General features: G+C 41.1%; 1 protein-coding gene across 2 annotated transcripts in view; it reads left to right on the top strand.

Moving 5' to 3' along the window:
• TET2 (tet methylcytosine dioxygenase 2) overlaps positions 1–27840 on the top strand; it is a 71094-nt gene that overhangs the window by 37483 nt on the left and 5771 nt on the right. For both annotated transcript variants that reach the window (XM_066317854.1, XM_066317853.1), the window contains exons 2-9: positions 10326–13707; positions 15945–16035; positions 19493–19586; positions 20702–20910; positions 21724–21874; positions 23140–23229; positions 25706–25843; positions 27225–27585. In XM_066317854.1, coding sequence (XP_066173951.1) covers positions 10326–13707; positions 15945–16035; positions 19493–19586; positions 20702–20910; positions 21724–21874; positions 23140–23229; positions 25706–25843; positions 27225–27585 — 4516 coding nt within the window. The remainder of the gene's footprint in view (positions 1–10325; positions 13708–15944; positions 16036–19492; positions 19587–20701; positions 20911–21723; positions 21875–23139; positions 23230–25705; positions 25844–27224; positions 27586–27840) is intronic.

The raw sequence follows: 27840 nt of genomic DNA, 5'->3' as shown, positions 1-27840 counted from the left end.
TTTGTGCACTAAGAACATGGCTGTGCTGTGGACAGACAATAATCAATTAGTGAAACAGTATCTCGTGACTGAGAATATGAAGTGGGCTTTGCAGAGGCTGACAACAGCTCTTTTAACTCACCCCTTTCTGTATGTCTCTTAAATATCCAAAAATATCAAAGGTCTTTCATTAGAGCTTCAAACTCTCTCAAATCCATGCAGGCCACTAGATACCTCAGAAGACTGTGAACTGATGTGAGCCGGCAGCAAGTGGCGAGTTGCCAGAATGAAGAACAACTGACTGTTTTCAAAGCTTTGAAAATATTTGAAAAGGAAGGACAGAGAGAGAAGTGTTGCACTTCCCTTCAGGACTGCTCAAATGCCGCTCTTACAAGTGTCAGCTGTGGGAGTCTGAAAGTCTTAGTGAGAGTTAAGTCACAATCTGCCAGTTCCCCTGGCTCCTTTTAGCTTGGCAGCAGTGAATTTTCTGCCTCTTCATGTTGCATCCCGCCACAAAGGGAAAAATTTAAACAGGAGAAACAATGTTCCTTTGAATTACTGGAAATTAAAGGAAAGCAGGAATGCTAGCTCGTCCTGGGGACCCAACTGTTTCTCAGCTCAGCAATTCTAAGTTTTTATCCAGTCTTTTAATTTGGTTAAAGGGAGAAACTTTCTTGCTAGAGCTGTTTTTAAGCAATCATCCCATTCACAAAATCTAGACTTGTTACTGGTTTCCAGTTCCCCTGGAATATCGAAGTAATATTCCACAGAAAGGAGAAGGCCTGTATCCTTGTAATAATCTTTTTTCTCTAGTAGTTTTCTTAAAGGTTTCTTGTCACAAAATAGATAGAACTCCCCATATACTGCCCCTTTATTCTTAAATACTAAGAAGTTTTAGATGGCTATACATAAAACCCACATCCTTTGTAAGTGGGGACAGAACAAGATAAGAAGTAACTGAGAAATGGCCTCAGTTGTGTGGAGGCACGAACTGGAGCCTATCACTTGATCCTCAGAACAATATTAACAGTCACCTTTCTAAAGAAAAACCTAAAAACTCTTGGCAAGGGATATAAAACAAAAATTAGAAAGGGAAGAAAAATACTATGGCCAGGATGGTAACTACACAAAATATGTTTTTCAAGCCAGGCTTAAGGAGTTAGGCTGTAGCAACTCAATAAGTGATGCCATGATGTGAAGTTGGTGTCTCTTGACTGATAGTTTGTTTGGATCCCAAGCCCTTTTATCTAAGATAAATTACCAAGTTCTTCCCAAACTCGTATATTGAGTATTCAAAATTAAAACATAGTCTCACATCTTCATCTCAAACCTGAAGCTGGAGGGGATGGCAACAGTATCCATTCTGAGCTCTCGGGTGCTTGGAACTGTGGTATGGCACCACCGGCTCACATTTTGTTTCTGTCCCAGAGTTTTGCCTTTATCAGGATTAGATCTTGACTGTTCTTAGGTCGTCAGCTGGCTCTGGTCATCAAAACCTCTTGTCTTTCATCTCTGGTACATCAAGAGAGGTACCTTAATTGTTTTCTCAGATCTGGATTTCAGCCCAATAATCCACGCCATTGTTCTGCGTAGATTGTGATAATCCACATGAAAACTGCTCCTGAAGACCACACACAAATGCAGAAAAGCTGAATGGCAACCATTAGCTCCAGGGAGCATCTTCTTACAGACCTCTAAAAATGCATTAGATTCTTATCTTCTGTGGTGCCTCAGCAACAGTGGAAGTCAGAAGAGATGCTTGCATGAGTAGCTTGAAGACCTAAGCACACTGAAAGGTTTTAAGGAAGCAACCTTTTCTATAAAGCTCTGCTAGAAGTAACAAACCTGTTATGTTGATTGCAGTGTGATTTATACAGTGATGGAATAAAACTGCTTACTTATTGAGGGGAAAGTCAAGGTAATTAATACAGGTTTTTGGAAGATTATACACATACATGTTAAAGCTGCTTGCATATCAAGCATCTGAATTTGGAGAAAATCTAGCAGAGTGTAGCATATGCATTATGTCTCCAGAGAACAGACTGTGGATTTGCTATTTGACCTCCATGTATTTGGTCAGGGAACAAATGGTATGAATACAGATCCACTCAGGGAGGAGATCTGATGTCATGAACTGGGTTGTTTATTCTGTCTAAAGGGGGAGCATTAATGACAGTCTTCAGTTACATGAGGAGAAAGAAGCCATAGCACAGAAGAAAAAAAAAAAAAACCTGCTCTGTATGTCTGTGGCAGATGGGATGAGCTGATCTAAGGTTATGTTTTAAATGGTAGAAGATTTCTAATAAGTTAGATTAATTACTGCATGTAACTGTGTGTTATTATACAACCCTCATCATCAGAGACTTTTCAAAACAGGTTGTATTGGACTGGTGCAGATCTGGCTGGTGTTGCCCTGAAGCTAAGGAACAGGGCACTGACAAGCCTATTTTTCCTATGTGTTTATGTGCAATTGGTATGGTTTGTAAGTCACGAAAGGCACAAATTGGGAGAAATAAAACTAAAGCACAGGTGGGAATGAAAACACATTTTTAAATTAAATCATGCAACAATTAAAACATGTAAGATGTTTCCTCAATTCCTCCAGCTCCACTGTGTGGAAGTGGACCCCCAGCAGGACATACAGGAGCAGGCAGCATCTCTCACAGGACACAGGGCATCTCATGGCTCACTGCCCCTGGCAGGGATCCCCAGAACCTGCCCCTTGGCTACATCGGCACACACAGTGTACACTGTGTAGTGTGGGAGCTGCCTCTTTGGCTGCCTCTCATTTCTCAAAACACAGCAGCCAAAAGCTGAGTTCACTACAACATCCCAACCTAGGTGTGGCAGAGCCATGAGAAAAACAGAGGAGGAATATGTGCAGGGGTATAAAAGCTACTGTAGTTAGGCCAGCGAATGGGGCTGAAAGCTCTGCTTTACCATCTGGACAAGCAGAAGCACCAGTCAGAGTACACCTTGGAGCCATCAACTTTCTCTTTGCATTCTCCCCACTGTCCTCTCAGTGTGACCTCCAGCTTTTAAAAAGAAATTTAAGAAAACTGCATTTTGTAAAAAATTCTGTTTTAAACAGACGTGTGAGACCAACAGGATTTCCTATTTGAAGTTCAGAGGATAATTGAAACCAGAGCTGTGTAAATAGGTTTTCTGAGGACACTGCAGCCCACAAGGTTTTCTTCTCACCTATCAGTTCTTCCGCTCACATGTTTATTTTCTAATGTTACTGTCCCAACACGATGAAACCTTGAAATTTTTGGCTTGCCAGTGGAGGTTTTTTCCATCCAGTGGTCGTTCACTCTGCCAAAAGCTGTGATGAAATCATCATGGATAACTGACCTTTGACTGGTGCTAGGAAGTCATCAACCCAAGAAATCCATGATATATCCAGGTCTGAAGCCAAATGGACAAAGACCACAGAAACTGGAAGATGATGACAGTAACCTCTTGGTAACCCTCCTTAAACAGCAGGTTGATAACATCAAGCGTGCCTTGAGGAATAGTTCAGCCACCAACACTTGCTTATCCTGGCGGGCTCACAAGAGGCTGCACTGCAGAGCTTGGCCAGAACAGCAAGACAAGTCAGCTGTTGCTCTTGGGGAGCTGATTTTAATCAGCAACCCATAGCACCACTGCCATTTGACACATGGGGTAGCTGACATACTGAGAGGAAAATCATTCTTCAAATCGCATCTTTCCCCAGACATCAAAAACGTGTCAAAGCATTAGTTGTGCACCTGATTAACACTGCTCAACACACCTAGCCTAGCATAATGGACTGAGATGAAGAAAAAGAGACTGTTCTGTTTTCCACCCCCAACTTCCTTGCCAGTGTTGAATTCACAGGCACTGGGGAATTACTGAATGATGTCCTGTGTGGGTCATAATTTGAAATAATTTTGTTGGTCCAGACTTCACAGACAAGTTTCTCATTATGCAAAAGCATCTCACTCAAGACACGCTTCTTTGAGCTTCTTTGAGATTTAAGGCTATAGCTCCCATTCCCGCAGCCTTCCTATTATAATTATTTGATACAAAGATTCTCAAAAAACCAGCAAAGATGAAAGGGTGCTTTAGTTCAGCTTCCCTGTATTTGTTAAAGATATCTAATAGTCAGAGTGGTGCTCAAGAATTTGAGCAATCCTGGTCTTAGAGTATGTTGGCATCCCAGCACTCAAGGTAGTACCAAGCAAGCTAACCTGGGGAGCAGTGCAGCTCTGTGGAACAGCCTGTCCATACAAACCACCTGGATCCACCATACTTCGAACCTAAACTACAGAGAAGAGCTCACAACTGGCAAGAACAGACACAGATGCCAAACTCATCTTGAATGATCTGGTTATTGCAACAGGAGGGTCCTTATGTTTCTTAAATTCAACCTGGTTCTGAAGTTTGACCTTTCAGGAAACATTTCTAATCTGGTCATACCATGGTGGCATTTAAAGCAACTCTTTAAGGAGCTGTGGTGTTTTACTAGAAGGGCTTCACAGTACAATTAGGTACAAAGTCTGTATGGAGCATAAATCACAAAAAATGAGAACTGGAGAGCTGTGTGATGCAACATTATAATTTCTGTTTATTCACATTTTATAATCCTGAATTAATTTCCTTTGCATAATTGGCCATATTGTAGAGGCGTTTAATTTTTACTTCCCTTGACTTTATGCAATTGTTAAAATAGTACCGTTTTTCACATCTGGGTAAAAATTACACAGTATCCAGTTTTGTTATGTAATGTAGGAGGGGAAATCACTGTTTAGCTTTACTATCATGCCCTCTGTATTAAGGTCAAAAATCAAACTGATTCAAGTGCTTTTGCAATTAGACCATTGTACCACAGAAATGCAGGAACTGGTGTCAGTAAATTGAGGAGGGTTTAGCACTAGTTGATTTTAAAAATGCATGAATTTTGAAGCGTCTAGCTTGGATAAGATTTAATGAATTATTAATCCTCATATGTCACAAATCCCATTTTGACATTCCTGCTCTTCATTCCTGCATGTCTGCTTATATCTATATTCGCTAGTCACAGTTTTCCCTGTAAATTAAGGATAAATTAGCTCTAAATTAGGTAACAAATTTTATCCATCCCACATTTTCTTTTGTTTGACACAGATTATCGTAGATCTAAATGCCGTAGAAGACAATTATATTCATGTAATATGACCTTCTGCAGAATACAGTCACAGTGTCATTAAGGAGTTTCTAGATTAACCCCTTAACTGCTCTTTAAAACTACAATAAGAAAGCAATATCAATATTTTAGAAAGAAATATAGTTTTAACTAAAAAACTTCAAAGGACAGGCAAGATATGACATCCTTACTCAATTTTTTTCCAAAGCAGTGCTAATGCCCTAAATAAATAAACTATTCAAATGAAGAGAGAGTTGAATGTAGTGTGAAAGGACCCTATTGTAAGCCATAGAGCCCAGGGTCCTTGTCCGTCTGGGGCCTCCTTACATCTGCCTTGAAGTTCCATTGTGCTTTTCTCAGCCACCACAAATGCAGTGGGTCAGCAATGAAGCTGGTAAGGAGTAGAGCAAATCCTTAGGGGATGTTGTGGGGTTTTGAGCCTCCATTTACCTTGGGTATGAGTGCAATCTTTCTCAAATCTGTCCTGGTCTTGCCTCTCCTCTAAGCTCACGTTTCTCTGTGTATAAACTACAGTACCCTAAGTGCAAAACATATAGGAAATCCTTAAACTATACCACATGTTCAACGTTTTATCCCAGCAATAATAGAAATGTCTCACCAATAAGCTTTGATGTGTTACATCACCTCTTAGCTGAGTTCATGGCACACCTTTTCTCCTGCAGGGACACTGGCAGTTGCTTACAGGTGTTAACCCAGGGCACAGCTGCAGCCACTGGTCTTTAGCTAGGCCAGGGAATCACATCCCATAATATCAGATCCTGGTGTTAAGCATCATTATAACTGCTTACAGATCCTGTTCCAATGTTAAAGAAGAGAAAGTTTTGTCATAGGGTTAATCAGAAACTATTTTGCATGTATGCAAGTCCAGAAGATTTAAGGTTTTAGAACAGAAATTGAGCTTTCTGACAATGTCATGCATGAGTGCCCTTACCTAAGTAATAACCACTCATGCCTCTTCTCAAATTTTCATTTGTTAGAAAAATAGGAAAAAAACCCCAAACCCCTAACTTCAGGAGCTTTTTCACATGTAGGAAGTTCAGTATTTAGAAGTCTTTGCCAGATGCATGAGCTTCAGAGGAGAGATGCAACTGCACAACAGCACATAATGATACACAGCCAACTAATGAAGCCAGCTAGGAGCAGGAGAGTGTAAGCAGAAAGTACAATTTACCAAACTGGAGTTTGGCAAGATGTGAGCAAATTCACCTCCTGTCAAGAAAGTGCTAGAAGGGTTTCGTGTCTGGGAGCAATTTAGGCTTCTGTGTCATCTGGCAGTGGCAGAAGGGTGTCAGCAGGATGGAGGCTGTGGCAACACTCCAGGAACAACCCAGTGGGCCATCAAGAAGCTTCTGAGTATCTGACTTCTAGTTTCCTGAGTCTCATAGTGATAATCAGTTGAGCACAAATCAGCTGAGACTCTGATCTGAGGATGTGTATTTCTGTTGGGGGAAAAAAACCTCTGAGAAGATAAATGTCTATTTCAGCTACCCCCAGAAGGGGAAACAACCCATCTGACATTCCACCTTTTGGTATCTTTAGGTCTGCAAGTGCTCCACCACAGCTATTTCCTCACCTACTTTTTCTCCTGGGAATCTTTCCCAGTTTTGCAGAAGACTGTACTCCCCTGCAGTGGATGTATTTATCTGTTCATTCATCTGAGCTGCTCTGCATTCACAAACTCCCCAGATACAGGTGCTTTAGAAAATAAGCTATGAAACTCCAGAACTGGCTAAAACTAAAGAAAGATTTTCTCTGAAAGAAAATGACACAACTTCTGTTGCTGCAGAAATGTCTGTTGTGCTTGTAACACCACCTTTCACAGTATACTGGAAAGAGGTGGTAAGAATATGCCAAACTTGTCCATAAAACAAACAAAAAAATCTCAGGCTCTCATTCAGTGGCTTATTTCTAGTTTGTGCCCTGTGTGCAGCAAGAAATAAATGTACATACATCGATTGCATCTGAAAATGTCAAAGAGTGGTAGTCTGAATTATAACTTGAATGCATATTGATGGGATGAGATGCTGATCCATTTGCACAGTAATGTGCTATATTTAAGTCACGCATCATGGCACCTTCAAAGAGGCCAGTCATAATTATGATGGATTAGACTGCAGAGTCAGTCCTAGATGGAGTAATTGTTTCACAGATGCTGATGATGTGACTTGAATTTCTAATGAATTATAGCTGAAGAAAAGTATGTGTAGCTTCTAAATGGTCTGGGTAAAATACAGCTAAGGGAAATACTACAAAGACTAACTGCTGCACTTGGGGGAAGGTAGATTTACTTTGAGAGGTAGAGAGTTCACCCCACAGTGATTGTAAGGACAACCACAAAGACTTTTTAAGGTGCAAGCAAGTAGGAGTACTACTACATGGTCTTCCAGTTAAAAGTAGTAATAAAGATATCGCAGCCATTCCATTTATTTTTTGTCAGTTTTACATTACAAATTACATTACTTTACACTTGCTGTGATTTGTAGTTGCTGAGGAAGATTTTTACTCAAGTGTGACTTGAGGATAGTGAATAACTTGAGTGTAGACAGAGAGAAAGGAGTATAATGCAAAGTCACCCCATCCTAGTTGCATTTCAAGGAATGCAAATCTGGCACTTTTAATGCATGAATTAACTTTCTATTTTGAAGAACCAAATTATTCCCATGTTCTCTGCAATGTCTAACGCCAGTGCCTTTTATGCTGAAAGTGGTCAGAATTCGGGGGAACATACCATGAGATCTTTGAGAATGCCAGTAACAATTCATCTCACAAGATAACCTTGTGGGGTTTGAGGACAGCATGAACCTAAGACTCTTTTCTGACCAGAGATGTGCTCCTTTGAGGGGTTTGGAAGCTAAGTTTAGAGAAATCAGGGAGCCCTCACTTCTAAAGAAAATGGTGGTTTATCTGGTAGATAGTAAGGAGTTGAGAAGAAAGATAGCCTGGGAATTCTCAGAAGGAATTTGGTTGCAACCCACAGGGTATACCAGAAAAAAAGCCACAATGCAGACTTTGAGGGCCAGACAAAGTTTCTCACAGCTTGGTTGAACAGACCAAAACTTTTTTTAGAAGCAGCTAGACAGCATGGTGTTAATTGCTATGGTGCCCTTTATTTCATTTTATACTTGTGAAATGTAGCAGCCTACACACTCATGTCTGAGGTTCACCTGTAGATTTTAGGAATTAAAGGCAAATTAAAGGTGTGAAGGCAAAGAATGTCTCCCAAATTAGTCTGGCGTTTTATTTTTGAGACACTTTGGGAGCATCGTTCTGCTGCCTGGCTTAGAATGACACATCAGAGGAATTCTTTTCACAGAGCTTTGCTAAGCATGGAACATCGTCTCCCTGGGAAAGCTGCAAAGGCTCATGTCTTGTGGTACTATAAAGCTAGGGTGGCAAATACCTGTAGAAGGGAATAAACCTACCTAATAACATGTGAAAAAAACCCAGGCCAGATTGACAAACATTTTTCCATCTCTCTTTCCTTTCTCTCTTTCCCTGCAAAAATTCTTTTTTAAAGTACTGTTACTTGCACCGAGAACTTCTCTACTTCTGAAATAAAAAAACATAAATTGAGTAAAGGAAGAAAAAACCTGCCAAACTTCTGGAGGTCAAAAGTAAATCTGAAAACAAGTTTAGGATTTGGAGGATATTAATGCAAGTTATCATATAGGTACTTGCTGGTCAAAATGTGCATTTGAATTGTCCTGCTACTGAAATCAGAGCTGCAAGTAGAGAGAATTCTGCTGGATGCGATATTTTTAATGAATTAATATTACTTTTAAAAGCATTTTAGAATCACTACTAAACATTACTAAACTGGGTACGGAAATACTGCACTGAAAACTATATAAATTACATATTAATAACATTTAAAATTATATTTTTGTAACATGAAAATATTAATGTAGGATAAATACATAAGCAGAGCAACAATGATGGGAGAATTTTTTCAGTATCATAGTTCTTCCTATGTAGACTTCCTCTGCAGTCCAAGCAGAGCTGACCTGGTAATGGAGAACCCTTCAGATTCTCCCTTATGCAAACCAAAAATAAAAGCATCCAAACAGATTTGCATATGTCTAAATTTTCTCTGTGCAACTTCAAATCTGTAAGACCCACTGTCAGTCTGCCTTCTGTCATTTGTGACCGGTTGAGAACCATGAAACAACAAAGAATAAATTACAAGCAGAGTCAAACAAGGGCTTTATCTATGTTAACTGAGTCTGTGAATTCAGGGAAGATGCATGTGAACAGGATTAGCTTGTGATTGTATGGAATTTGCTCACTGCACATTGTCAGTACTTTTATCCAGCTAAAAACTTCACTTTGTAAATAAAGAATATATGAGAAAATGGGATTTCTCATCCCAACAAAGAAGAAAAAGTCCTAGCTCCACAGCTACAGAGCTCAATTCAAAACCCAAAGCACAGTTTAAGCCATGCTTGATGTCTATATGTAAATTTGAAAGGATATTGATACCTGAAAAAAAGCATTTCCATCTAACCTTTCAAAAAATCACTATTTCCGTCAATGTTACTGATCTGTTGATGAACTGTAAGAGTTCCTGTGGACAGCAGTGAAGCGTGGCTTTGTCTTGTGTATTGTGCCACTTGCGTGGTCTTTAGGAATGCCAGTTTTAAAAGACCCTGTCAGACAGCTGAGGACAGAAAAAAAAAGTTTTCCCCTCTAATTGGAAACTTGGTGGCAATACTCCAAGCCAGACAAAAGAGGTTTGGCACACTTAACCAAATTACAGGATTAGCACCAGGTCTGGGAACCATGGTTTCAGCATGACTTTCTGCCTTACCAAGGGGAAAATGTGATGACAGAGGAGACTGTGCAAATCATTCAAAAGCAGAGAATATTTTTTTGCACCACTATGAGAGATTTCTGGTAAAATATCTGTTTGTGTGTTAAATGGTGCTAAAGGAAGTCACTCTGTACTTTCACTCTTTTCATCTTGAAGAACAAACCTTTAAGGAAAAGGGAGACCTGGGGGTGCAAGATGCACTAGGATAGTGAAACACCCCTCGGGTGTGCTTGCAGGCTCACACTGTGTGTGGGAGCTGGTCAGAGCAAGGGGTGCTTGAGCATTGCCGGAATTGTCAGTAACTGGCTGTCCTTCAATGGAAACTAAAACTGACTTAGATTCTCTCCTGTTTCTTTTCTCTTTCAGATACGTTCAGAGGGTAGCCTTGTGGATGGCCTCGGAGCAGGCCAGATGGAACAGGACAGAACCAACCATGTTGACGGCAATAGATTGAGTCCATTTCTAATACCACAGTCTTCTCACGTTTGCCAGGCAGAGCCTTCTGCAGTGAAACTACAGAATGGGAGTCCAGCAACAGAGAGGCCTGAAGTGGAAGTAAATGGAGACCACAAGCCACTGTTCAATAAAAGCAACTTTGGAGTGCCCCACCCAAAGGGAAGTCCAAACAATTGTGTTAGCCCTGACCTTTTACAAGGAAAAAAAGTATACTCCAAATATATGCAAAATGGTGGGATCAAACGCACTTTTAGCGAGCCCTCTCTGTATGGACTTCATGAGAGCAAGAAAGTGAAACAAGACAAAGAAGTAAATGGAGAAAAAGCTGAGCCAGAGGATGATAGTGATAAACCAAGTGTCTCCAGTTGTTACAGTGAGAAGAAATCTGAGTGTTTTACAAGACAAGAAAACAAAGCCTCAGATTTGATACCGTCTACAAGATACAACAGTGTTGGTTCAGAAAACCCTCATGACCTTCTGATTCAGGATGAGCAGGAGCGGGAAAATATTCATTGCCATAACAGAGACATTGTCTTACTACTTAAGAACAAGGCAGTGCCAATGCCTAATGGTGCTACAGTTTCTGCCTCTTCCATGGAAAGCATGCATGGTGAACTCCTGGAGAAAACACTGTCTCAATATTATCCAGAACATGTTTCCATAGCAATGCAGAAGAACACATCTCATATCAATGCCATTACCAGTCAGGCTACTAATGAGTTGTCCTGTGAGACAATGCATTCATCCCATACCTCAGGGCAGATCACTTCCCCACAGACCTCAAACTCTGAGCTGCCTCAAGTGCCAGCTGTAGTGGTTACTGAGGTCTACAACACAAAAGACTCCAGTAAACCACCTGTATTGTCAGGTAGCTGTTCACTTCAGAAACCAGATCTACAGCTACAGCAACAGATTCCAGGCTATGATCCTCACCAGTTACCTGTAGGAAACAGTGATATTCATGGAAGCATAGGGCAGGTTCCCAACCAAGACCTCTCTCTAAGTTCCAGCAGTAACCTGCAAGCTCAGAGCACTGCTCTGGAAAGGTACTCTGAGCAAGCAGAAAATAATGGTGCTTTCTTTACACAGAACTCAATGTTTCACAAAGATTCCTCCACCGCTCCTGCTCCAGAAATGAACAGTGCACTGTCTGCCGCGGTGCAAGAAGGACACCATTCCTATGACAACAGATGTAATGAAACTCTTTCTGGGGAGACAAAAAATGAAGGGCAACAGGAGGGACCAATGTCAGAAAGTCCCAGCCTCAGCCAACAGCAACTTCACCCTCAGCAGAGCCTTCTGCAACAGGCACAAACATCACAACAAGATGTCAGCAAAAGCAACCCACAAGCTGCTGTGGCCGCCTCGATTCCGCAGCGCCCTGAAGAGACGCTGGCGTCAGAATCTCCCCTCCAAAACCTGCACGCACACAGAAGCGAGGGTGAGTTGCAACAACACTATCAGCATTTCCCAGGACAGAGAGAACCTCAGACTCCTCCTGACAAAGAAAAGGACCAAGTGAAAGAGCCTGTACAACAGGCTCAACATTATTCAAAACCAGCCTGGATAGAACTGGTTTCCACCCAGTTCCACCAAGGAGAGCCTCCCCAGAAGCCCAGCGAAGCATTACTGCGGTCAATTCTTCAGTACCAGGCAAGCACAGCCCAAACAGTCTATACAAAACAGTATGCTGGAAGTCCTGATTCATTAAAAGGGCCTTCAGGACAGGCCCAGAGCCAGAAGATAATGCAACAGGAACAGTTTCCTCCACTGTACAAAAACGAGAGCTCCCAGCTGCAGCCACATCCCCCAGCTGACCAGCAGCTGTTCCAGAAACACTCACCGCAGCCACAGCTCACAAAGGTGGATTCCCTTCACAAGTCCCAAGTGCAGCAACACCCTCCACAGCAGCTCCATTTCCAGCCAAGATCAGAACTACAAGCTGAACAGCCTTTAGGGGCCCCCTTGAAACAGCAGCACTTGAAGCCTCAGCCAGGGGAAAACGGGCAATTCTTGCATTCGCATATCTTGCAACAGATGCTGCAAAAACAGGCACATCCAGTGCAACTGCCATGCAGTCCACAGCTAACCCCAAACCAGCAGCAGGCTCCAGAAATGAAAACTAAAGACCTGCCCCAAGCCGTAGCCCACTCCCAAAGCAATGCTGAGCAGCCTCTAGAAAGGAAGTCCTTCAGTCAATTTAAAGTAGATGAATGTTTCCAAACTGGGAGTAAGTATGCTAAATCAGCTGCATTCCCACTGCCTAACCCTCAGCTAGGCCTAGAGCAGGTACAGACCATGAACAATAAAGCTCCCCTTTACACTCAGAAGGCAAATGCCAGTCTCCAGCACCCTTGCCCAAACAACAGGCACCTGATTTCCGAGAAGAAAGGGAATGCCTCAAATATGGAACGCTTTGGAGCCAACAAAACACAGGACTTGCAGCATGTGCAGTATTTTTCAAATAACTTGACCGCGAAGCAAGATGTGAATCACTGTTTTCAAGAACAAGAGCAACAGACACAACAAGCCTCAGTTCTACAGTTGCCACCTCTCCAGCCCTCACAGGGCTATGGTGCTAGTCTGAACCAAGACCTCCCGAGCAAACAAGCTCCACGGATCCCTCAGCAGTACTTACCACACAGCCAAACTGCCCCCCATACCCAAGACCAGAGAGGCTGTTCTTTGCAGTCCCAGACACCTAAGGATTTTCAAAAGCATGCTGCTCTGCGGTGGCATCTTTTGCAAAAACAGGAGCAACAAGCATACCAGCAACCCAAAACTGAGATTGGTCCCAGTGCAGCACGCAAGCCTATAAAAACTGAGGCTGGCACAAAGTCTAATGTCTGCATGCGCCCATCAGCTGGACAGCTGGAAAACAAAATGTGGAAAAAAACAATTAAACAAGAGAATCAGCACTTCAGCTGTGAGAACATGCAACAAAAGAGCATCATTGAGACAATGGAGCAGCAGCTAAAACAGATACAGGTCAAATCACTGTTTGATCATAAGACTTTTACTCTCAAATCACCCAAACATGTGAAGGTTGAAACAGCAGGCCCTATTACCATCCTATCACGAAATACCAGTGCTGCAGATTTTGACACTCAAACCCCAATCCTAGATCAGCAAGCAAACTTGTCTGCTGAGAAAACCCCGACCAAAAGAACAGCTGGAACTGTTCTCAATAATTTTTTAGACTCACCTTCCAAGTTATTGGATACTCCTGTAAAAAATTTATTGGACACACCTGCCAAAACCCAGTATGATTTCCCATCTTGCAGCTGTGTTGGTAAGTGCTGAGATGTACTAAAAACATAACAGTTCACAGGAAGGAAATGAGCCTTCAAGTTGGGATCATAGGGTTAGTTAGATGTTTTTGTTGGAAGATTGCTTTGGGGTTTTTAAGAACAGTAATTAGTGAAGACTTATAAAACTGAGATTTTACACACTTATGCCTACTCCACTTACCAACCCTACATATGGTCCCTTTCTCATTATTTCATAAAGCAATTACCTATTTGATTTTTCAGTCAGAATCTTATGGCTTCACATCCATTCTCCTTGAGCAGCAGACACGTAACAACAACATACTGATAAAAAGTAGGTCATAACTTTATAACCTAATTTATTTGCCAAGGTTAGATACAGCTTCTTAAAAAAAACAGTTCTGGTCCAAAACTTCAGAGCCTTATGGCCATTTTTTGCTCTAACAGTGAAATTGTTTAAGTCTCTCTTAGTAAAGCCTAAGCAAAAACAGATGTCAGATTATTCCTCATTTGTTGCAATTGTTTATCCTCCTCTTCAGGCATTTGTCTCCTGTAAGAGATCTAAAGAAATCCAAAGTTTCATAGAGAAGCTACACAAGCAGCACCAAAAAAAAAAAAAAAAAAAAAAAAGCAGTGGGGGAACTCTTGTTGTTGCTTGATGGCAAACTCTCTCCAAGAGCTGGAAAAGTAGAGCAGAGTGGCAGGCATGGTCCCCTACACCAAGCTTTCTTACAGTACTGGCACTGCACGTAGCCAAGTGTAGCAGGCACTTTTAGACTCTACCGGATAAACTATTCAGGCTGAGACACAAGGTTCAGCATCCAAAATGAGAAGAAGAAAATAAAAATTCTTGTTACAGTTTCAGTTACCAGGATTTTGTTATCAACTATAAAAGAGGAAAGTTGAATCAATGCTCCTCCAAAATGCAAAATGGACCTTTTTCCCTTTTTGAATGTTGGGGCTGTGTCTGAGAGATGATATGTGGAAACAAAACCAGGAAGTAGTGTATTTCTAGAGCTCCTACGAAGGACTCTGGAAGCCAATTCCTTGTTGTTTCTTGGTTTATAAGAAACAACCTTCAAAATGTCGGTCTTTTTGAAAACACAGTTGTCATTTGTTGTTGTTTTTTTTTAATATATATATATTGTTTCTTCCATATAGCTAACACAAGTTTTTCTAGCAGTTATTTCTTTATCCTCACTTTTTTTTTTTTTTCATACTGAAACCACTAAGCAAACTTAAGAATTTATCCTCCATTTACATTTTAATTCTTCAGTCCTAGCAGACACTAGGAAATACAGGAGTATGAAACTCTCTCTGAAGAACCCAGTGCCACAGTATAATCTATAGGTTTATTGCTCTTTCTTATCAATATTGTCCTTAAGAAGATTAAATTAAGCTATTCCCCACTGACACGTTCAGATTTATACCATGCCTTCATCGTGCTTCCAGAGGCTGTCTCGTCAAGAGCAGCACCACCCACCCAGCCCTTGGAGTTAGCATGGCTGAAAGCATCAAGTCAGCATTCAGACATCAGCCAGCACAGCTCCACCATCTCCTGAACCCAAGCATGGCCTGGCCATTTCCTTCACACAGCTGGAGCCTGCATCCTGGTATCACACCAAACATACAGCATGTATTGTAACTGCTGATACGGTCCTACCTACACACAGAAAACTGAGGCCACATTCTTGGCATACAAGGGTTTTGACCAGGCCTTGTGCATGATTTTTTTCAGCAAACTTGGCGGTTTTTTTCATTTCACAATCTTTCTGTGGGTGGCAAGAATTCTATGTGTAACCTTAGTGGTCAGTTTTTCAAGCTGTAAGTTCCTGCACTGTAACATGTCTGCTGAAAAACAAGTTCAGTGCAGCTCCCTAACATCAATATTTACCACTGTTATCCCGTTTATCCTTCTTTCTATATACTGGGAGAGGAGGAAGTGGGAGAAGGAGAAACAATTGTTTGCTGATAACAGGAAAACGCTAGTTTGAACATCAGTGTGGAGCCTGAGATGTGGAATAAGTGTTTGTGCTAGGGAAAGGCACACAGTTCCTATCACGGCTGTTTGCAGGATTAGCCATTGCTTTGCATGTTTTGTACAAATTGTGTGGCCAAATACCTTAGACATAAGTGTTTGAAAACTGACCCTAGGCCCATACAGCAGTCTTCTAACAAGCAAGAGGTAAGCTTTGCAATGTGACATTTTACATGAAAGAACTAAGCTTCAAAGTAATAACATTTATTTTGTTTTAAACAGAGCAAATTATTGAAAAAGATGAAGGTCCCTTCTATACCCATCTAGGAGCCGGTCCTAATGTGGCAGCTATTAGAGAAATCATGGAAGAAAGGTAATTAGTGCAAAGGCACAGAGCAGATTAACATTTATCCTTTTGTGGATGTCAGAATTTTTCCAGTTTTTGCACATAAAGAAATAAACAACTGCAAATCAAGTAATTACTTGTAGGCTTAGCTACTCCAGTGTTGCCAACATTACACACCCTGCTATTCACCAGAGTCACAATATTTGACAGGGCTAATAGTCTGCTGGCTGGCACGGGCTGTGCCCTGGGAGACACATGCCAGCAAACCCAGGCCGGAACAAGTTCTCTCCAGCCTGCCAAGCAATGCTGCTGGCAGTGGCTGCAAAGGCAGGCATGGAGCTGGTGTTCCCTCTGGCTAGGAGAATGCCAGCGGAGAAGGAGGATGAAGAGCAGAATACCAAATTTCAACATTAGTTTCCCCTCACCAAATTACTAAATGTCTAAATCTCATTCACGTCCAGAGTGGTGCCACAAAATTGCTGGATGGGATTTCAGCCCAAGAATCAATAAGTAGTGTTGTGAGAAAACATTCCCCTGCCTTAGAGTATTGCACAAATTCAATCTTATCTTGATTATGGACAATCCCTGTTATCATGTTGCATCCTGTGGTATATTTATTACATCAACACCAACCAAATCAGGAATTTTTAAAGGCACAGAAGAGATACATGATATGTGCTGTTTAAAGGTATGTGTAAGCACAAACCCCACCAGCCTAAGATACAGAAATTAAAAGCTGTCACAAAAGTGACTTCTGCACTGTGAATTCTGCATTACTTGTAGCCAATAATGACCAGATTTTTAGAGGTACCTGGGAATTCAGTTCCCCCCGAACAAAGAAGCAAACAAAAAGCTCTTTGAGTTAAGTCAGAGACAGATGGGAATTTGATTTGTTAGTACCTTAAAAATCTGGGCTCCAGAAAAACAGTGAAGCTCCAGCTAGCTGCAGAACCAAAAGCAAGTGGGCATTATTGCAGTGCCGAGTTTGAGCTAAGGAGCACCATTTCTTAGCAAGGTCTGTTAGCTTGTGCTCATCACTGCACAATCATGGGGCACTAGTTGCCTATTAAACCCTTAAGATTAAATCCTAAGGCCCTTTCTCTTTCTTTGCACCTCTTTCCTTGTGACTCTCATGCACGCCTTGCCCTAGTAATTTTCAGCTTTGAGAGCAGCTCAAGTGCATGTAAACTTACATAAATCAGCTTCCTTCTTGGAAGGGAAAGTGAACATTGACTCTCTGAAGAAATTCTTTACCATCCGTTACCTCCAGAGTTCTCATCAACTGGTTCTTTAGTATTTACAAATAATAAGTAAAAGAGGAAAGTCATTCATGTAATGTCAATTATAGAGAGGAACATTTTTTCAGCTTTTTTTTACTTTTGAAAGTAATTTTTCATTCTTAATATTTGCCTTACCTTTTTTCTTTTCCTTTTGAATTTAATTTCATTTCATGTTGGCAGAAGGAAATCATGAGATGGCAGAGGTAACATGTAACTAATCAGCCAGGTTCAGCAGAGTATTGCAGCAGCCACCTGAACAATGGCTAGTGTTCAACTGTATGGTATGAACTGTGAAATTCTCTGACTGAAGAACTCCAGAACTCATTAGTTAATTTTGTATCCCTAAGTTAAAAAAACTTAAACCCTTCACTATGAAGATACTCTCAAGCATACATGTGCAGTTGGTGACATTAATCACAACTCAAGCACTTTTAACCTGGCTTCCCATGCATATGGATTGACTGTTAAGGTATCAGCACTGCAAAAGAAGCCAGGATTTGCATTTAGTCTTACAATTAATATTTTAGCTATACCAGAACTAATTTCTTGCAGAATCCACAGTGGATGTAGACATTTTACCTCTTCCTTCTCCCAGTTCCTACTTCATGCTCAGTGAGATTTGCTCTAGTTTCAAAGCCAATCAGCTTTGGCCTGAAAGCAAGCATGACAAACATCAGGCACAAATTCCTTTCTGACAGTTGAAAAAATTTGGGATGAAGTCCATTTCACTTCCAGTGTGTAATGTAAAACATATTTCTATAGAGGCATCCACACAGTCATCCTGCAATCCAGAATAGAAAACTGATAAAAAATGCTAACATTTAAAAATGGGGTTTTTTTCATGTGGTTAATTAAAGAAACAAATATATACTAACATCCTAAGCAGGAAAAAGTGACCTAACAGTTCCCTGCAGAACATGTGTAGTACAACTTCATTTTGTTTGTATAATTTCCTGTGACACTGAAACTTCACAATGAGATCACATCTAAAAATAACCCTTTTTCATTTCCTTTACAGGACAAATGTTTAAATACAGATACTGGTCCCTAAATATGTCCCCAAGATTTTAGTGCAAAACCAAGACGAAACAGGGTCAAAAGTTCTTAAGGCATCACTAAATGGCTGCATAACAGGAATATACCTTGATTACTCTGTAGATAAAGGCAAAGAACAGGAGACTGATTTAGTTAGTCCCCACACTTGATTATTAAAAGTGAACACCAGTGAGAGTGGCAGAATTCTAGAAATGCTGATGCAAGTGCCGTTTGCCCAGTGCCCAAGGAGCAGCCGAACGGCCAGGGTGGCTCCATCTGTAACCCTGCAGTTTCCACCCCTGGCCTCCTCTGAGTCCTGGTGTGCTCCCGGGCCCAACATCCCAGAGAAATGCCTGGAAATGGCTCAACACATCCAGCACTTTCTATTGAGTCAACATATCCTTCACGTGCCATTTGCCACATATTTCCACCTGGAAAGTGGATCCTCTTTGCTCTGACAACTGCACTGCTTGCACATGGAGCTAGAACCTGCCTTGAGAGCATAATCCTCTTGTTTAACTGCTTCAGCAAGAGCTGAGCCTGCCACCTTGGCTGCAAAAAGACACACAAATGGTGTTATATGAGGGCACCTTGTGATCCTAACTGGAGTATAGAAGTTGGGCAGAAGTAAATAAGTAACAATTTATGAGTGGATGAGAAAGTTTAAAAAATAGATACGACGCAAATTAATCCTGACTTAACTGATTCACACTAAGACAAACAAGCACAAAAAATTAATAGTGACACATGCCAGCTGTTCCGTGACAACTTAATTATATATAATTCACAGAAACAACTTCAACCCAGAAATTAAAAGAAAAATATAAAATTCTTCACCAAAATAAAGAGACTTCTTTTTTTTTTTTTTTTTAATCTCCACTTTTCAAAATGTCACCTGTAACAAATACACTAAAGAAATGGTTAAAATATTTGGTAATATTAATGTGATATTGATAATTTTTACCCATGTATTAAAGACATTTTCCTCTCTTAATATATCAGTCCACCACTGTAATTAAATCATCAAGACAAACCACATTGCACATCTTTCCATGTAATTCATAGTGTTTATTTTTCTAAGTTAAGACTGGCAGACATGCTCCATCTTTTCAGTGTTCACACAGAACCAAATGAATCTGCTTATTGTACATATTTTTGTTTTGTTTAAGATTTGGACAGAAGGGTAAAGCTATAAGAATTGAGAGGGTTGTCTACACTGGGAAAGAAGGCAAAAGTTCTCAAGGATGTCCAATTGCTAAATGGGTAAGTGATGTAAACAAATTAATGTAGTCCAGTATGATGGTTCATGTAGCTGATAGCAGTGACATGTCCTGTTAACTGACACTAAGAAACTCAGAATAGCTCAACAGGAGCAGAAATATGGGGTGCCTGTAGCCTGCTCCCACCCATCTCTCACTTCATTGACTTACGGCATGGAGGAGAGGAAGAATAAAATTTAATTTAAAGGTATGAAAACCTAAGCAGAAGGGCATGTTTGCTTTGGTTTAAGTCTCGCACCACCTGACATTTTCATTGCTGTTTAATTTTAGCCTACCAGTCCAGTAAGTGCACCACTGTTTTAAAATACCATCTCAGTTGGAGAGAGGTGTTATGACACCCTCTTCGCAAACACTGTTGTACTTTGGAACAAATTACTGAGTGGTTTGGATTGCTGGGGAAAGACAGGATGAGCAAAAACTAATACATTATAGTTTTTATGCATGCCAGACTGCACCCTTTTTAGGAAATGCTTCTCACTGCTTATGCTACTGGAAGGATACTGTTTTATTTGAAAAACATCTAGTGATTTCCTCCCAACACTGTAATGTTTGTATCTAATAAGAGCAGGTCACAAAACTGTGAAGTTGGTTATGAGTATAGCTGCTTAAGTTTGGAAGGGATGGGGAGAGAGCTCCTGCGTCCAGTAATTTAGTCCCTTCCTTACTGCCTGCCTTTCCCTGCTTGCTTCCTACCCTAAGGTAGGTGTCCACTACCCAGCTCTGTGTTGGGAGACACCTCACTGCCCACTTCCTCTTGCTCACCAATCAGTCAGGGCCAAGACCATAACACAGATTCAGGAGAAGATTCCTACTGAATCAGAGCATGGAGGGTACTTCTACAAAGCTGGTTTCCACCGCCACAGCTTTCCATGCCATCAGTCAACCTCTCAGACTCAGCTTCATTAAACGCAAAGGGTAGCCCTGCCTTATCACAGTGAGAAAAACAGACTGAACTGCCAGAATCAATGAGGAGAATACAAGTAGAAGTAACCTCCCCACACACACAGTACTGCTGAGGTTTGCTATTTTCTTGCTCTTCACATTAAGAATGGCATCGTTTGTGTTGGGGCTCTGGGGTGTGTGTTGCTGTACATGCAGGTAGTCCGCAGAGGCAGTCAGGAGGAGAAGCTGCTCTGCTTGGTGCGCGAGCGGGCAGGACACACGTGTGAGACGGCCGTCATCGTGATTCTCATCCTGGTCTGGGAGGGAATCCCAACCAGCCTGGCTGATAAGCTCTACTCTGAACTCACTGACACCCTGAGGAAATACGGCACGCTCACGAACCGGCGCTGCGCTCTGAATGAAGAGTAAGTGGAGCAAAGGCTGTGCTCACCAAACCTGCAGCCCCATCTTCAGACCCAGCACCTCCACTCATGCTGCTACCCTGAAACATCTACAACCTTCCCAGCTATTTCAGGTTGTTTGAAGATGCACAAACTTTGTAGGAAACCCAAAGTAAACGCTCTTATAAATGGGGGAAAAACATTTTCTCAGAGTTGTGAAGCATCTCAGTATATTTAAAAGAAGGGATCTCAGCAGGGGCCAGGATAGCTGATACCTCAACCTTGAAATAAAAGCTGGGTGCATTAAATCATACTTGTGTAAGCTGACACAGACTAGCCTCAATCTAAAGAAATTGCACTGTATCTTTTTCCCATGCCTTTCTGAGAGAGAAAAACATTTAGACCAAAATTACCATACCTATCACTGTATGCTACTTTAGCTTCACGGGTAGAGTCATATTTCAGGAATTATTGCTTAGCCCCTGCCAGAGGGCTCCCACATTCTTGCAGTGCTGTCAGCATAAGCCCCTGAGGCACCATGAATATCAGTACCTAACAAGGCACCACACAAACATACCCTCACCCGAGCAAAGCTGGGTTTCTCACACATGTGTAGAACCCCCAAATACTCTGCTTTGTAACCATGAAATTGTTCACTCTGATAAATTCTTCTGTTATGATGTGTATGTGTCTCTCTTGCATTTCCTCATTTTTTACTGGTGGAAGATGATCCACACCACTAATTCCCTGGAGCACTGATAGAACGCTGATGGCCACTGCTGGAGCACCACAGGGAGACCTGCCTGCTGCTAACAGCTGTGTTCTCTTATCTTTTAGACGGACTTGTGCATGTCAAGGGCTGGACCCTGAAACTTGTGGTGCTTCATTTTCCTTTGGTTGCTCCTGGAGCATGTACTACAATGGTTGTAAGTTTGCCAGAAGCAAGATTCCAAGAAAGTTTAAGCTGATGGGGGATGACCCAAAAGAGGTTGGTGTCCATTTCTGAAATGAGCTTCATTTGCAAAGAAATGTTTTCTGTTGCTCTGTAAATAGAGATACAGTACAAGAGAGCAGAGCCTGAGGCCCCTGAGTGCTGTACATGTAGGGTAATTAAATAACTGCCAGTCAAAACCAATTGATTCCAGTCACTGAGCCAGCTGAATTGACTGTCCAAATTCTGACAGCTGGTAAAAGACCTGAGACTTGAAACCATGTTTGCAGGCTTTCACAATTAGAGGAGAGGGCATGGCCTGAATAATTCTGGCTGTATTAGGCCTGCAATTGAGCATTTCCCAGTGGCACAGTGGAAGGCTTACCAGCTAATGGCACATAACACTGCAACTGGGAACCAGAGAGACTGGTTCAATGGAGACAAACATGATGAAATTCTGAGATGACAATAGGAAGAAGAGGACACAAAGACTAATTCTACATAAAGTCCTTCTCCACTGAATGTTTCCAGATCAGGCTCTGTGTTACAACAAACTGGCAAATGTTTAAAACAAGCCAGAGTAATAAACATTGACCTTAGCCTGGACACGAGATACCCTGAAGTTATGACTGCAGTGACTCCTGGACACCTCCAGCAAGTCATGTGAAACTCCAGTGGCCCAGTCTGCTTTCTGGCAAGGATGTGCAGATTTAGTCCCCTGCCTTTACACTGGCATGTTAGTGCACAGTTTCACTGTATTCTGATGTCTTACACAAATCCAAGCATTACTCTCTCATGATCAGAGAGACAGGTACTTCTGCATCCCACAGCCTGTGTGGAAAAGAGTGCACTGTTCAGAATATGATCATAACTAACATACAGGTTTTCCTGTCCACTGCTCTTCTACAGCACCAAGAACCACAGAATAGCTCTCCTCCAAACATGCTGTGGCACAAAGTCTTCTTTATCACAGCCTGCAATCCTAAACTACCTACATTTGTAAGATGGATACCTGGCCAGAGCATACCAGGACACTCTTCCAACTTGCATTCTTGGATTTACTTCCTGTGGAAGCCAGATTTAGGCAGGAAAGAGGGGTTTTTCCCCTCCAGTCCTGGTCCCAATGTTGGGACGGCCAAAGCATGCCTTGGAACAATAAAATTAAAAGGAGATTCACAACAGTCACTGTCTAAACACCAGTAATATTGGCTTATGTCTTTACACAACTGTCAGTGTAAACATCATTGTGTAAAGACCCTAACTTGTTGGATCCCAGATGCACAGTATGGAAATGTCATTGAACCCTGTTTCATCTCTAACAGGAAGAAAAACTAGAATCCCATTTGCAGAATCTGTCAACCCTGATGGCACCTACCTACAAGAAGCTTGCACCCGATGCATATAACAACCAGGTATGATGGGGAAAAAAAGGAATACAAGTAGTCGTGGAAGTAACCTGATTTTTAACATACTTCCCAATGCTTCAGCCTTGCACCAAACAATTATATACATTTCGTGCCAAAAATTCTTTGATATCAGCATGAAGACAAATAGAAATTTGAACAATTCCACTTAAAATGCTCTCACAAGTAAAACTAGCAGGATTTCGTCCACTAAACAGAATTAATCTTTTCACCTACATCAACACGATAAAATTATTTCACTCCTAAGCTCCAAAACACAAATTTCTTGATTTAGCATGACTTACCATCCAAACCACCAAAGCTGCCATGAATATGGTGTGAGATTGGCAACAGTTTGAAGTCAAGTCCTGGAGCCACAGTTTCAGTTCTGCTCTCTCAAGCAGCAGATTAATTTAGTTTTCACCAAAACAGCCTTTGTAAACATGATTTTAAAGTGAAGTTTTATATTTGAATACACTCAGCCAGTGTATGCACACAAGTGCCTACACCAGCCTTCTTGCATGAAAGGGCTCGGTGTTCTCAGGCACCAGCACGTTCTGAGCTCTGATGAGGCTTCCAGTGGCTGTGTCTCAGCTACATTCCACTACAAAATGCCTTTCAGATAGTTATACCGAAATTTGACAGCACACCACCTGCAGACATGTGACTGTTGACCTTCACTTTTATTGCTCAGGTTTACTACTGTTAGGAACATTCACAAAACTTAGTCCCCAAACTTTCAGCACCTACTGCAAACTGACATCACCCTGCTTTCCTATTGACAGCACTGTACAACCAGCACAAGACAGATTCTCAGCTTTAACAGAGACAGTAAACACAAAACTGTCCATTATTATCTGCTGTAAAATTCACTCCATTACTGCATATTGAGTAGCAGCTAGACAGGGTAAGCAGACTCAGTGCACACTTAACAAGTTTCACTTACCTGATCAGATGTTTGGAGACTCGTTATGGAGAAAACTGTGGCTATGTGCCCACTAGCTGTGGTTATCTGTCCAAATACCTGAGAGACATTTTGCAAGAGAAAAAAGAAAGAAAAAAAAATAAAGTGGTGAACAGTAAATTGTTTCTTTGCTTGGGCTGCTTTTCTTTTCACACAAAAATTCACTAAAGAACTTTTCTCCAAGTAAGCTGTGGTGCTGCTCAACATTGGTTGAAAATACATGCTTTTACAAGTTACAATTTTTTTACCTGATGTAATAAGGCATGTGTATAGCTTGGCTTATTTCAGCAGTTGCATGTAGACCTTGTACGTGAAAAGGGTATTCGAGCTACTGTCAGTGACTTTAAAGAGAGATGATTGAATTCTAATTAGTATGATACTGTTAAACGTTCTAAAATCAAAAAAACCACTAAAACCACATTTCAAATTCCCAGATTTATTCTAATCCAAATCTAGACCACTTCTGGATTAGAACCAAGGACTGGAAAGGGTCTGTTTCCCAACTGGATCAAACAGAACATTTCAGAGAGCAGCTGCACCCGTACAGTTTGATCAGATAATTAAAGTCTGACTAACATTTCAAAACGCTCACATTTAATTCCAAAGAAGTTTACACCGTTTTCAAGTTTTGTTCTGCTTTTATTTGTAGATTCTAGGGAAGGAAATAATCCATATTTGAAAAATAAATGTCTGGGAGCAAACTAGACATATTGTTAGTGATTTTGAATGAAGACTTGGCAAAGCTTCTAATTTGACCTTAACTTAAAAAGGGATCCATTAAGTGTAGATGTTCTGTGCATTCAGTTAAAAGGTTATGGAATTTCAGCAAAGCATTTTATATATGTGGTTTCATTTTTAATTTTCTAAAAACATATGAAACCATCACTTTTCTAAGGCTTTATCTTCCATTATAAAATCCTTTCTTTTTGTGTAAGGTCTGTTGCTGCATTATGAGTTCTTTGTAAAGCTCCTTAATAATGACTGCATGGGTACAAAGTACTGTCTTGACTGAATTCTCTCTCTTTTTAGGCAGGGGTTGGATCTGTACTAAGCTAATGAAATACATGTGTAGCATGCCAATATATTACAAATCAAAAAGCAAATTATTATTTTTCATTAAGTCATTTTGAAGTCAGTTTTTTAAAGCCATTTTCCCTTAATAGCTTGGTATACTTCCAGTCTACACAAACATATCACTCTCAGAGTGCCAGTCACGGAAACCATGCACTGCATTTGTCATGTAAAAACGCCAACCCATGGCAGAAAATCAGGAGTAATACACAAGGAAAAGTACTATTGACCAATTTCACAATCACGCCAGAGACTGACGTACCAGGGAAAAAAAGTGGCAAGGAAGGAAGCATGGATATGAAATGGCTATTGAATTGCTGTAGTTTATTTGCTTTCAAGATGTGTTGTCACCTCCAAGACATGAGAGAGATCTGCCTTTTGTCAGAGCAGAGCATTCCTTGTGCACTAGATGTCCTGGAGCACCCAGTGAAACCTGTCCTGTCTCTCCAGATCGAGTATGAACACAGAGCCCCCGAGTGCCGCCTGGGTTTGAAGGAAGGTCGCCCGTTCTCAGGGGTCACTGCCTGCCTCGACTTCTGTGCTCATGCTCACAGAGACTTGCACAATATGCAAAACGGGAGTACTCTGGTAAGTCTGGGATGTGCAACAGCCTCCTCACTCCAGCACTCAGCTTGTGGCACTGATTCATTATCTCCTCTCTATTAAAATTTATATTGCATAATGCCAATTTATTAAAAAAAAAAAAAAGCAGTAACTAAGCTAACTTATTACCCCCTACACATTTTTCTTTCAAATGAATGGGACTTACAGTGTATTAAAGAAAGGTTTAACACAGACCTGGTAAAAGAGGAACTGTGGAGAGAATAGAAAGAAGTTCCCGGCAGAGCTGAAATGCCTGTTTCAGTGTTCCTGGCACAAAACAGTTCATATTTATCCTCTTGAAACCCTTCTTTTTCTAACTTTAGATTATATCTTCTAGTAAAACAGAGATAGAAGCACATAACTCCTTTCTGAGATAGTTTTGGAAATTTTGGGGTTTATTCCTGCTTTGGATGAGCAGAAAGTCTGCAAGTGCATGTACCCTTTACTCTCCTTAGTTCTGATTTCTGGCAGCTACAGCAGAAGTTCTGTAGAAGATACTAGAAAAGCAAGCTGATTTTTAATGTGTATTGGATTATTTCTGTGACAAAACAGTTGGGCCAAACATAGGAAAGAATACTCTTCAGTTCTGAATAATCATAAAGGCTGTAGTTCGAAGCAGCTGCCTAGATTCACAGTGCTGCTGTTATTACAACCCATGAGAGTATCTGCCTTTTTAATTTGAACTGAATTTTTCCTGTTTCCAGGGTCTGACTTAATTCACAAGTTAATCACCACTAGTACAATGTACATTTCCAGCTGAGCTTTCTTCCCAAAGCTGGGACAATGATTTTGCTGTAGAATATGTCCCTATCAGCACCTTTTTCCACAAAGATCCTCCCAATAGCTGTTCTAGCTAGAACTAATGCAACAGGCTTGCTGCATGACAACAGTAGCTCCCCTAAATCTTGTTATTAACATTACAGTTACACTGTAAGGGGGTGTAAAGTACAACACTTATGTTGTATAACTTTGAGTTTGTTATATTGCACACTCTAATAGGTAGCTACCTCATGTATTGTAATGAAAGAATCTTCAGGTGAGTACAAAGTCATAGATTCCACTGCTTTAGCTCTCTGGCCACAGTACAATGGATCACAGAGTTTCTTTCACATGAGGGGTAATCCCTAACTATACTGTTCATTCCAGCAGAAGTTAAAGAAATAGATATCTATACACCTTCAGTTTCTTTTAACACTGTCCAATAAAGCAATGGAAGAAATTACATTTGCAGGCTTGTTGTGATATGCAAAAATTGCACAGAAACTTACAGTTTACAAAGAGCTTGCCAGATGTGAGTGCTGACAGTGTCAGGGCAAGGCACAATGCAGAGGTAGCGTTTCAGAACTCTAATGCACTTTTCTAACAGGTTTGCACACTGACTAGAGAAGACAATCGTGAAATTGGCCAAACACCAGAAGATGAGCAGCTCCATGTGCTCCCATTATACAAAGTCTCTGATGTGGATGAGTTTGGAAGCACTGAGGGCCAGGAGGAGAAGAAGAGGAATGGCAGCATCCAGGTCCTTACCTCCTTTCGACGAAAAGTAAGGATGTTAGCAGAGCCAGTTAAGACCTGTCGGCAAAGGAAGCTAGAAGCAAAGAAAGCAGCTGCAGAAAAGCTTTCCTCCTTGGAAAATGGGTCTAGCAAAGCTGAGAGAGAGAAGTCTGCTGCAGCACGCAACAAGCAAGGCACCTCTGAAGCCTCAGGTCACGCAAAGCAGCTGGCAGGTAAACACAAGAATCTGAGTGGGGTCAGCAGTGGTAAGCATCCTACAGATCAGGGCCAGTTATAATCAGCCTCAAGAAAACCATTATTTTCAGCCCAAGAATGTATTGAACTAAAAAGGCAAGAAATTTCTTGAAAGTGAATATCAATTATATAAATACTAGAGTGCCAAAATTGGTACAACTCCGAGGAAGAATAAATAAAGAAAAGTTGCAATGAGAAACCTTTTCCTGTTGGATCGTAAACACTTGTAGAGA

This window comes from Sylvia atricapilla, chromosome 4, assembly GCF_009819655.1.
Source record: "Sylvia atricapilla isolate bSylAtr1 chromosome 4, bSylAtr1.pri, whole genome shotgun sequence".
Taxonomy (NCBI): Eukaryota; Metazoa; Chordata; class Aves; order Passeriformes; family Sylviidae; genus Sylvia; species Sylvia atricapilla.
Note: the sequence above shows the minus strand (reverse complement) of the source record. Positions and strands in the feature narration are given on the sequence as shown.